General features: G+C 49.4%; 1 protein-coding gene across 4 annotated transcripts in view; it reads right to left on the minus strand.

Moving 5' to 3' along the window:
- CORO2B (coronin 2B) overlaps positions 1 to 12,070 on the minus strand; it is a 202,981-nt gene that overhangs the window by 2,530 nt on the left and 188,381 nt on the right. For all 4 annotated transcript variants that reach the window (XM_063640202.1, XM_063640201.1, XM_055277984.2 and 1 more), the window contains 6 exons: positions 11,288 to 11,404; positions 10,667 to 10,771; positions 10,017 to 10,113; positions 6,514 to 6,626; positions 6,090 to 6,180; positions 5,772 to 5,911 (listed from right to left, as the gene is read on the minus strand). In XM_063640202.1, coding sequence (XP_063496272.1) covers positions 5,772 to 5,911; positions 6,090 to 6,180; positions 6,514 to 6,626; positions 10,017 to 10,113; positions 10,667 to 10,771; positions 11,288 to 11,404 — 663 coding nt within the window. The remainder of the gene's footprint in view (positions 1 to 5,771; positions 5,912 to 6,089; positions 6,181 to 6,513; positions 6,627 to 10,016; positions 10,114 to 10,666; positions 10,772 to 11,287; positions 11,405 to 12,070) is intronic.

Here is a 12,070-nt window from a genome sequence, read left to right on the forward strand (position 1 = left end):
TCAAACAATTCTCCTGCCTCAGCCTCCCGAGTAGCTGGGATTACAGGCATGTGCCACCATGCCTAGCTAATTTTTGTATTTTTAGTAGAGACTGGGTTTCACCATGTTGGCCAGGCTGGTCTCGAACTCCTGACCTCAGGTGATCCACCCACCTTGGCCTCCCAAAGTGCTGGGATTACAGGTGTAAGCTACCAAGCCCAGCTTGTGTTGGTAATTTAGAACTTTCTAAAATGCTTTGTATCCTTCTCTTCTTAAGGAGGCTCAGGATACAGAATGGAATCTAGCTTTTTTCCTACTGATGAGGAACTATGACAAGAATACCAAAGTTTGCACTGGTCAGGGATTCATGTACAGCTATCTTGGTAGATCTTCACCCCAACGACTCTCTAGCTTAACCCGCCTCCATTTCTCCTGTAAAACATATTGACAGATGTCCGCAAAATGCCGAGCCCCGGAAGGCAGCAGGCTCCTTAAGGCTCCTGCACACCTGAGTTGAATGTTACCCACAGTCAATTGTGTTTGGTCTCAAACTTTCTGGTGTGAATTACATTTGTTATTGTAATTGCATAATTTAATGAAACATAAATTGATGAAATGAGCACAAAAAGAGAGTTGTTTCTATAAAAACTTAATTAAATGCTGTAGAAAATCTTGATAAAGGTGATACTAAAAAAATTGCAGCTGAATTGGGTGTGGAAGATCTAGCCCTAAAAGACTGGAGAATACTCTATATCTTGGCTGATGGTGGCTGCATGACTGTGTGTGTTTGTCAAAACTCTTAAACCGACACACTACAGAGGATGAATTTTACCATAGGCAAATTATACCTCAATGTCTCGAAAAAAGATGAGGGAAAACATTGTAAAAACTAGGACTTTGCTTTCAGATGAACTTTAAATTATTTTTCTACCTAAAAGAAACGGAAACTGGAAATGGGAGTTAAGGTGTGATTTGTGTGAAAGACATGGCAGATTCCAACCAGGGAGGGCCTCCTTGAAGAAAAGGTCCTGGTCCTGCATCAAAATATGCTAAATGAATGTATATGTTTTATATTTATTTATTTGTTTGTTTTTGTGACAGAGTCTTGCTCTGTCACCCAGGCTGGAGTGCAATGGCACGATCTCAGCTCACTGCAACCTCTGCCTCCCGGGTTCAAGGGATTCTTCTGCTTCAGCCTCCGGAGTAGCTGGGATTACAGGCATGTGCCACCACGCCCGGCTAATTTTTGTATTTTTAGTAGAGACGGGGTTTCACCATGTTGGCCAGCCTGGTCTTGACCTCCTGGCCTTAAGTGATCCACCCTCCTCAGCCTTCCAAGGTGCTGGGATTACAGGTGTGAGCCACCACCCGGCCTACTTTTATTTTTAGAGATAGAGTCTTGCCTTGTTGCCCAGGCTGGACTCAAACTCCTGGGCTCAAGCGATCCTTCCACCTGAGCCTCCTGAGTAGCTGGGACTAGAGGGGTGCCACTGCACCTGGCATGTTTTGTGTTTAAAACAAAAATAAATGGTTTAAAGAAGGTATCAGCTGGGCATGGTGGCTCATGCCTGTAATCCCAGCACTTTAAGAGGCCAAGGCGGGTGGATCACGAGGTCAGGAGTTCAAGACCAGCCTGGCCAAGATGGCGAAACCCCATCTCTATTGAAAATATAACAGTTATCTGGGTGTGGTGGCAGGCGCCTGTAATCCCAGCTACTCGGGAGGCTGAAGCAAAGAATTGCTTGAACCCGGGAGGTGGAGGTTGCAGTGAGCTGAGATCACGCCACTGCACTCCAGCCTGGGAAACAAAGTGAGACTCCATCTCAAAACAAAACAAAACAAAACAACAACAACAACAACAACAACAACAAACCAAATGCATCTATCGGCTGGGTGCCGTGGCTCACACCTGTAATCCCAGCACTTTGGGAGGCTGAGGCAGGTGGATCACCTGAGGTCAGGAGTTTGAGACCAGTCTGGCCAACATAGTGAAACCCTGTCTCTACTAAAAAGGCAAAAATTAGCCAGGCATGGTGGTGGGCACCTGTAGTCTCAGCTACTTGGGAGGCTAAGGCAGGAGAATTGCTTGAACCCCGGGAGGCGGAGGTTGCAGTGAGTCAAGATTGCACCATTGCACCCCAGCCTGGGTGACAGAGCAAGACTCTGTCTCAAAAAAAAAAAAAAAAAAAAAAAAAAAAAGAAAGAATGTATGTATCATTTTTACATTTTTATGATTCTCTCCTTTTTTTTTTTTTTTTTTTTTTTGAGACGGAGTTTCACTCTTGTTGCCCAGGCTGGAGTGCAATGGTGCAATATCCGCTCACCACAATCTCCACCTCCTGGGTTCAAGCGATTCTCCTGCCTCAGCCTCCCAAGTAGCTGGGATTACAGGCATGCACCACCAGGCCTGGCTAATTTTGTATTTTTAGTAGAGACAGGGTTTCACCATGTTGGTCAGGCTGGTCTTGAACTCTTAACCTCAGGCGATCCGCCCGCCTCAGCCTCCCAAAGTGCTGGGATTATAGGCGTGAGCCACTGCGCCCAGCCATGATTCCCTCCTTTAACTAACTTAAAAAAATATTTTTTGTTAACTAACAAACCACCAGTCCCAGTTACATCTGTTGAGAGGGATGACATACTATTTGCCTTTGCACTAAATGACTCTACACACTCTTGTGTCTTCCAAGTTCTCAAAATTTCTTTGCATTGTTTTTTGGTCCACTTTTGTCAAAAAAACCGCTTTAGTGAGGTGTAATTCACACACCATAAATGTCACTCATTTTAAGCATACAATTCAGCGATTTTTAGTAAAGTTACTGAGTTGTACAATCGTAGGACTTTTCCCTTGCATCAAGCTGTCAGTTGTTTCCTCACACTTAGATCAATGTGTCCACCTTTGACAGCCCCACTTTCTAATTGGCTGCTTCCAAACTGCTGTGACGATTAAAACTATGGATAAAGGCAGAGTCAGCAGGCTTTGAGAAAGCTTCTTCCCAACGAGTAAGATGCACAACTTTGGTGTAGATTGTGGTATCTGTTTTGTCTGCTCTGAGACCCTTTAAGCTTTTCCTCCAGGTTCTCAGTTCTGATTCACACAGGCAAGTCTACAGCGAAATATTGCTTGATTTAACTACTATTCAACTCTGCCTTCTCCAGACCCAGTGCCAGAACTGAGCTCAGGCCCTTGTTATTGCCCTCCTGGGCTATCACAATGACCCCTGTGTCTCTATCTTCAAAAAGTAGAGTTCTTTTAAAAACAAGAAAATAGCTGGGCGCAGTGTCACATGACTGTAATCCCAGCACTTTGGGAGGCGAAAGTGGGAGGATTGTTTGAGCCCAGGAGTTTAAGACCAGCCTGTGCAATATACTAAGACCCTGTCTCTATAAAAATGTTTAAAAACAAATTAGTTGGGCATGGTGGTACACGCCGCTAGTCCCAGCTACTCAGAAGTCTAAGGTGGGATTATTGCTTGAGCTTAGGAGCTTGAGGCTGTAGTGAGCTATGATCGTGCCACAGCACTCCCGTCTGGGAGACAGGGTAGGACCCTGTCTCTAAAACATAAATAAATAAATAAATACAAGAAAACACTTAAAAATATTTTTAAATGAAAAATGTTATATATCTATATTAATAGAAAGTATAGCACCATGAACCCCCAAGTACCCATCACTCAGCTTTAGTCTCCGCCTCCTGGGTTCAAGTGATTCTCCTGCCTCAGCCACTTGAGTAGCTGGGATTACAGGCGCGCACCACCACGCCTGGCTAATTTTTGTATTTTTAGTAGAGACAGGGTTTCACCATGTTGACCAGGCTGGTCTCAAACTCCTGACCTCAGGTGATCCACCCGCCTTGGCCTCCCAAAGTGCTGGGATTAGAGGCATGAACTCCCGCACCCAGCCCATGTGACCATTCTTACTTCATCTCTACCGCCACCCACCTCCATTGCACCACTTCCTCAGGGGTTATTTTAAAGCAAATCCCATTTATCACATCATTTCATCTAGCCCTGAATATCCCTCTACAATGGCATACAAGCATATTTTATGGCAATTATCAAGTTACCTGCCAATCTCCTCCTTAAGACTGTGAGGTCCCAGAGGTCAAGAAGGGTCTTATTTTTATTAATAATAGTGATAGCGGGCCAGGCGTGGTGGCTCACGTCTGTAATCCCAGCACTTTGGGAGGCTGAGGTGGGTGGATCACCTAAGGTCAGGAGTTCAAGACCAGCCTGGCAAACATGGTGAAACCCTGTCTGTACCAAAAATACAAAAATTAGCTGGGCGTGGTGGTGCACACCTGTAATCCCAGCTACTCGGGAGGCTAGGGCAGGAGAATCGCTTGAACCTGGGAGGCATAGGTTGCAGTGAGCTGAGACTGTGCCACTGAGCTCCAGCCTGGGCAACAGAGTGAGACTCTGTCTCAAAACAAAAAATAGTGATAGCATAAGTTGGTGGTATAGGCAGTGTCTAGTTTAAGATGGCCCCCATGTTATCCCCTCTCCTCAAGCATGCGCTGGCCCTAATAGCTTGCTTCAAATGAACAGAATAGGGCAGAAGTGGTGGGATACCATTTCCAAGATTAGGTGACAGAAAGAGTGTAGCTTCCATCTTGGGTGGCCTCTCTTGCTCTTCTGCTCACATACCCTGTTGTGAGCTGCCTTATGGAGGAGTCCACACGGCAGGGACCTGAGGCAAGCTCTGGCCAACAGCCCAAGGAGGAACTGACGCCCTCAGTCCAATAGCCCCTGAGGACATGAGTCCTAGCAGCAACCACATGAGTGAACTTGGAAGTAGATCCTTCCACAGTGAGCCTTCAGATGTGATTCCAGCCCCAGTGGACAGTGTAACTGTACCCTCATGAGAAACCTTCAGCCACGGGCATGCAAAGAAACTGTGAGCTAATAAGCATTTATGGGTTTAGGCCATTAAGTTCTAGGGTAATTTGTTACACAGCAGTAGATAGCTGATACAGCTGACCTTTTTCTCTGAGCACTTAATATGAGCCAGGAAGAGTGCTAGACACTTATGAATTGTCTCTTTAATGCTCACAGCATTCCATATCCCTATTTTACCACAAGGAAATGGACTTATAAAGGTCAGTAGACTTGCTCAGTCACAGCCAGGAAATGGCAGAGCCAGGATTCAAATGCAGGTGGGGTCATGCAGCCATCTGCATTTCAGTTGTATCGGGCCTTATGTCTGGCACACAGTAGGCATCCTGTGAATCCCAGCTGAGCTAAACCATGTTGGCATCAGGGAATGGGGGTGTGGGCTGGAAGAAAATACCGCTGGGGGACATGGACAAGGCCCAGCCGAGCTGCCCCAAAAGAGCTTGCTCCCATTCCAAGTGGTACAAAGAGCACCTTCATAAACACCCAGTCTCTTCCACAAAGACTGGAAGTGTCAGACTCCAGCACTGCTGCAATGCCAGCGAGGGAGGCAGGGCTGTGATACGCGAGGCCAGGCTTGCCCCTGTTAGTCAGGAATTTATAACTCCTGGAACTCCAAATGACAGCAACGTTCTGAAATGAATTCATGAGGAGATGCATAACTCTGTGGGTTAGTGAATTTGGGGTGTGGGGGCGGTGTGGGGAACCGATATCTCCAGACATCCCAGCTTCTATTTATTGGGGTCAGAGGCATCAGAAGCCAATATCAGGCTACTTATGGCATTTGTCACAGAAAGAAAAATGTCTCAGAATGGAACTGGCTTAAAGGCCTGAAGCCCATAATTGAAATGTAAAGGTCTTGCTCTTCCAGGGCCTGTGGAGGTAATAACTTACTTTCCTTACCTCATTCTCCGTCCTGGGTGGGACATTTTCTAATAAATCTATTCCATTGACCACAACACTCTTCTTTTCTTTGATGGGAGCCTTAAATACCATTTTTGAGGACTTCTTATAGCCTTCTTTCAAAGACATCAGCACAGGATCTAAAGAAGGCAAGGGAAACGCTCTCACTGACGATCCCATGGACTGTCAGGTGATGGTCCAGCAGGCTGGGTGGGAGGGAAGTTCAAACAGGGGGACAGGCAAGGGGAGCTGGGGTGAGCTGCGCTGAAGGCAAAGGCTGCAGCCTCCTGTGCTCTGTGGAGGCCCCTACTGTGGTACCTCGGTTGATGCCTCCCAGCCATTCATCCGGGGTCAGTGCTGGCTCCGTGCCTGGTGTCATTGGGTAAATGTCTTCCTGGTAGGAATCTGACTACAGTGGGAGGAGCAGAAGAGAGGACAGATGGGGGGCTGCTGGGAAAACCCCTACTCTTTAGTCAGACTCTTCTTACTGATCTCCAATCACGCTACCTGCTCTCCTGCCTCTGTGCCTTTGCACTGTGTCTCACTCCTGGAACTACCCGACTGCACTCATGAGCAAACCCAACTGTCCCGGTCTGAGAATGCCCCTCACCCCAAATTGGGTTTGAAGACCCCAGCCCACAGCACATCTCTCACCTGGGTTTCTCCAGGGTCATGGTCAGTGGTGAGCAGGCTAGGATGCGATGCAGGCCCCCCTCCCGGAGCCCAGCCCAGCCCCACTTACCCTCCGGGGCACGATCATGGAGATGGGCTCGATCAGGCCCTTGAGAGTCACCAGCTTGTAGAAGCGGAACACCTCGCAAGCTGACACATCCAGCCCGTGCTTGGGCATGACCCCTGTAACAGGCACACATGTGGCTCCATGGGGTCCCAGAAACTGCGTCTCAGTGACATCACCCCATGACGTTCTGGGCCAGGGGAAAGGCTGAGGAATGTACTTAGGTTTGGAGGCAACGGCCAATGCAGAGGGCAGGGGGTGGACCGGGGCTCCTTCAATCAGTGTCTGTCCCTGGGTGGTCACTTCTCAAGCTCCTTGGGCCAGACCTGCCTCACCACAGTGCACGCTTTAGAATTGGACCCTTTAGAATTGGAAGAAACTGCAGAGACATTTGAATCTAGCCCACTCCTTTTCTAGACGAGGGTCCAGAGAAGGTCAGAGGGCAAGAGGCTACCCAAGGTCACAGAGCACAGCAGGGGCAGGGTCACAGAGCCCATTACCCTCTGAAATGAACAGTCATCCCTAAGCCTCCTGTGTCTCCAGTCCTGAGAGAGAAAGGAGGCAGAGGCCACTCCCCATACACCCTAGAGGTCTGGACACAGCCTAAGATTGCTGTTCTGTTCTATGTCTCCTAGAACCAACAATGTATGCACATGTTGCCTGTGTGGGTTCACTTGCCACGTGTCCCTGACAGCTGCCTCTGCTGAATATCTATCATGGGGACGAGGGTCAGTGTGGTGCTAGAAGCACAGCTCTATCTAGGGGTAGACCAATGGGGTTTGAATCTTGACTCTGCCCCCTTTCCATCTAGGAGTCCTTTGGCAAGTCACAACTCTCTGAGCTTCCAGTTCCTTGGCTGGTTCGAGGAGGACAACAGTGGCCCTACATGACGTGGTCAGGAGAATATATTCCAAGATACTCATTAATTGCCTGGGACCGTGACGAGCACAGACAACATTCGTTTGCTTCCCTGTATTGTGAATATGAGTTAAGGCTCTGCCTCTCCTCCTCTGGGCTGGAAGCCTGCTCTTCCACATAAAGGAATTCCAGGAGCTGGAGGTAAGGGGTGAAATGGTTTCCCAAATGGGATTAAGAGCCAGCAGATTCGGTCTGAGTTCTGCTTCTGCTACTTAGCAGATAAGACCTGCCTCGGGTGAGATGCTTAACTTTTCTGAGTCTACAAGAAGTGCCTACGTCACAGCAAATGCTCAATAGTAGTCACAGGTGAGGAGGATGAGGATGAGGATGAAGTGAGTCATTCTGAGTCCTTCCTGCTTCTTTCCTCTCCACCCCTCCATATCCGATACCTTAGCAAGTCCTGCTGACATTACTTTCTAAACATCTGGATTCATCCTGTTCTCCCCGTCTTCCTTCTGTCCACCTATTATCCTCTCTTGCCTAAAAGTCTACAACTGCTTCCTAACTGGTTTCCCCGTCTTCCTCCTGCCCCTCCCAAATCCATTCTCTCTACTGAAGCCAGAGAAATCTTTTTTTGTTTGTTTGTTTGTTTTGACAGAGTCTGGCTCTGTTGCCCAGGTTGGAGTGCAGTGGTGTGATCTTAGCTCACCGCAACCTCTGCCTCCCAGGTTCAAGCGATTCTCCTGCCTCAGCCTCCCAAGTAGCTGGGATTACAGGGGTGTATCATCACACCCAGGTAATTTTTGTATTTTTAGTAACAGGGTTTAGAGACAGGGTTTCACCATATTGGCCAGACTGGTCTCGAACTCCTGACCTCAGGTGATCCACCTGCCTCGGCCTCCCAAACTGCTAGGATTACAGGCTTGAGCCACCACACCTGGCTGCCAGAGCAATCTTAACTAACATTTTGGATCACATCATGTAGTCTCATCTCCCACTCAAGAAAAAGAATGCTCCGCACAATGATTTCCTAATCAAATGCAAACCCCTTTCCCAGGCTAATGCATCCCATGGATTCAGCCCCTGCCTACCTCTCCGACAGTCTCCTAACACCCTCCCCCCATCTCCTGCTACATCAGAGTCTACACCATGCTCAGCCACACTGAGCTCCCTTCTGCTCCTAGAACATGCCAGGCTCATTCTGGCCACGAGACTTTGCACTAACCATTCCCCCTGCTGGGACTGCTCTTTCTCCTTCCCATCTTTCAGAGCTCAACTTAAAATATCATCATCACAGAGAGGCCTTCCCTGACCACCGGGGTAAAGTAGCCCCCAGTCACTCTCTGTTCTAGCACACCATTTGACTCTCTGCCTAGAACTCACTCCCATCCAATATTTTTCTTATTTGTTTATTGCCTGTCTCCTGCTCAGTGGAACGTGATCTCCATGAGAGTAAGGCCATGTTCTGTTTTATTTGCCACTGGACTTCGTGCAGGGTCTGGTACACAGTTGGGAGGTCAATAACTGTTTGTTGAACAACTATGTGAAGAAGCAGGAGGAGTCAAGTGCTCTGCCAGGTGCCTTGCACATATGGTCTCTAAGTCTTACATTAGCCATTCAGGGAAGGTTTGATTATCCCCATTTTACAGATGAGGAAACTGAGACTTAGAGGGATTAAGTGCACAGCTGAGCCAGAATGTAAACCCAGGTCTGACTCCAAAGTCCAGGCTGATTTTTATACTATTTGATGCAGGAGTGACAGTGAAGGAGGTGGGGATGACAGAGTTGGGGAAGGGTAAAGTTGATGGAATGGTGATTAGGACTTCGGACATCTTTTGGTTTCCATTTTGCTGTTGATCACTGGAGTGGGCTCTCAGGCCCTTTCAGCACCGATGTCCCTGAAGCTGGCCCTCAGGCCCTGTCCATAATACCAGACCCACAGGGAAAGCAAGCTAGACTCAAGCTCCAAGGAGGATCACCCGCAGAGGTGGGAACGGGAGGTGCCTGAAAATAGGTGTTTCATTGGGTGATTTGGACCCCAAATGTAGAATTGGTAAATCATATGCATTACCAGGTTAGTTGAAAGGAAGGAAAATTGGTTGGAAGACTTTTAGTGGTGGGAGAATGTGGGGTCTCACTCACTACACCCTGTCAATCCCGGAGCCCTCTCTGGGTTTCTGCCTGAGAGCCTAGGGAACTTGGGGCTGCAGTCCCGGGAACACCTGGAACTTCTTCCTGCCCTATCAGACAGACAGAGCTGCTGCTGGGGTCTGGGAGTCCCGGCTTCCTAGAGGCTCAGGAAGGGACTTGTGCCTAGACCCCACTCTGACCTTTAGTTACTGGACCACTTCCCACCATCATCATAGCCACTGTGGGCTTCAGGCTCCCCATCTGCGATCAGGAGTGCAGACGCAGAGAACATGATGGCAAATTGCTGCTGATGGTGGATGTGAGCACGGTGGGGTGACAGCGCCGGTCCAGTGGGCAGTGACAGCTGCAGGAGGGCCAGCTCTTGCAGGTTCTGTTCCAACTTGCCCATGTGCTGTGGCCTTCTGAGTCTGATTTTCCATTTAAGGGAGGGGGTGACCCATGGGCCAGATGTCTTCCCGTGCCATGAGCACACTAGCCGTGGCAGCCTCGGGGCCCCTTACCTAGGCCTTTCTGCGGGGCTGGGGAGCGGAACTCCATGAGGTAACTCAGGAAGGGCTTCTCAGTGCTGATCTCGTAGTACCGGATGTTTCCATCACCCTGGGGTCAGGAGAGATGGAGGTGAGGAAGGTGGCAGGTAGGGAGGGCAGAGCAGGGCCTGGTCCCAGGAGCCAGCTGAAGACAGCTCTCCCCTGTGCCTCATGGGCGGTTAAAAAAACCAAGGAAACCTAGCTTCTAGGCTCCTAATGGGTGCACCACAGGGGGCTCACTGCAGGTGGAGAGGTGGAGGTGGATGGGCCGATGTGAGTGTGTGTGTGTGTAGACAGCCTTTCTGACAAATAAGGCTATATTCACCAAGGATCTCCTTGCGGGTATCTCAAATTCCATCATTCATCACTGAATACACTGCAGGCTGTGATCTTTATTCCAATGTAAAAGCCCACTCCGGCTCACCTTTGAAGGAATTCTTGGTAGCAGACACTTGAGTAAGAATGAGTGTCAGACTTGAGGGCAGGTGTGGATGGGAAAGGTGAGGCCCAGGAACTTGGAAGGTTAGGCTGGCTACTCTCAAGGGGGTGGGGCAGGTGCAGGAGTGCAATGAGGGCAGGGCTCTCCCACAGGCTGCCCCAGGCCCTCCCCCACCTCCTACTACCTTTCCAGCCAGGTAGAGCATGTGGGTGTCAGCATCATAGAAGGGGAACAGGAGGCCAGAGAGCCCATCAATTTCCTCTTCGATCAGGGGCATGGACAGGTCCTCCTGAGGGAGAAGAGCTGGTCTCAGCCTCTCTGCAGGCAGCATGGCATGCCCCTCCCCAAATCCCAGGAAGGCCTCTTAGGATGGCAACTACTTTATGTTAAGTCCTCCCCTGGATGTTAAAAAGCCCATCCTATGGGTGGTGGCAAGACTGACTTTCTTGTCACGAAAAGCAGCCAGGGGCAGTGGAAAGGGTCTTACAAACAGGAGGCAAGGGACTTGTTCTCATTGTCCCCAAACCTGCTACTTGCTATGTGTCCCCAGGTAAGTCTCTTGATCTCTCTGGAGCTCAGCCCCCACTCTGGAAAAAGAGGGTGAACATCTTGCAGGTGTGGCCGACATTGTTCCTTGAAGCCTCTGTACCCAAGCTTGGCCTCTGAGGTCTCTGTCTGATTTCTCCACTGGGAATGCTATGAGAAGCTGGTGTGTGGGCCCAGGGTCCCGACTTTCTGAGGAAGTGACCTCCGAGGCAATGATGCTTCCTTTAGCCCAAACCCAGCAGGCCTCCCCATGGCTGACCTGGTCCCAGAGGGCAATCTGTCTTGTGTTCCACCTGGAGACCCCTGTTGTGAGGAGCCGCTTCATGTTCCCCAGGAACACCACCCGGTTCACTCTGTGGTTTTTGCAGTTGGCCTCCTGGTAGGAACAGAGGGAGGTGGTGAGCCAGGGTCCCCAACATGTGGGTTCTGCAGTGGCATGAATGGTGGCCCCAAAAAGATATACCCATGTTCTCAGCCCTGGCCCCTGCAATTATTTCCTTATTTGGAAAAAGGTACTTGCAGATGTGGTTAAGCTAAGGATTTGGAGATGAGATTACCCTGGATTATCCAGGTGGATCCTGGATGCCATCATGAGTGTCCTTGTGGGAGAGAGGTAAGATTACAGAGACACACAGGGGAGAAGGTGTGTGACCCTGGAGGCAGAGACTGGAGTGATGTGGCCACCAGCCACGGGAGCCGGCAACCCCCAGAAGAGGCAAAGAATGGGTTTTCTCCTAGAGCATCTGTAGGGAGTACAGTCCTGCTGACACCTTGATGTGGGACATCTGGCCTCTGGAACGGTGAGAGAATACATTTCTGTTGTTTTCAGCCACCTAATTTGTGGGCATTTGTTACAGCAGCCACGGGACACTGTTCTAAGCACTGTGCAGCAATGGCTCCACAGATGCCTTCTCTGCCATTTCCCAGAGAAGGTGGGGAACAGGGAGCAAGAGGGGAGCCAACCTCCACCAAGTCCAGTTGGGGGCTCCACTCCAGGAGCTCTCACCAGGGGCATTGCTTTTCATCCTCATAACAATATCTA

The sequence above is a fragment of the Symphalangus syndactylus genome, chromosome 5, assembly GCF_028878055.3.
Source record: "Symphalangus syndactylus isolate Jambi chromosome 5, NHGRI_mSymSyn1-v2.1_pri, whole genome shotgun sequence".
Classification (NCBI taxonomy): domain Eukaryota; kingdom Metazoa; phylum Chordata; class Mammalia; order Primates; family Hylobatidae; genus Symphalangus; species Symphalangus syndactylus.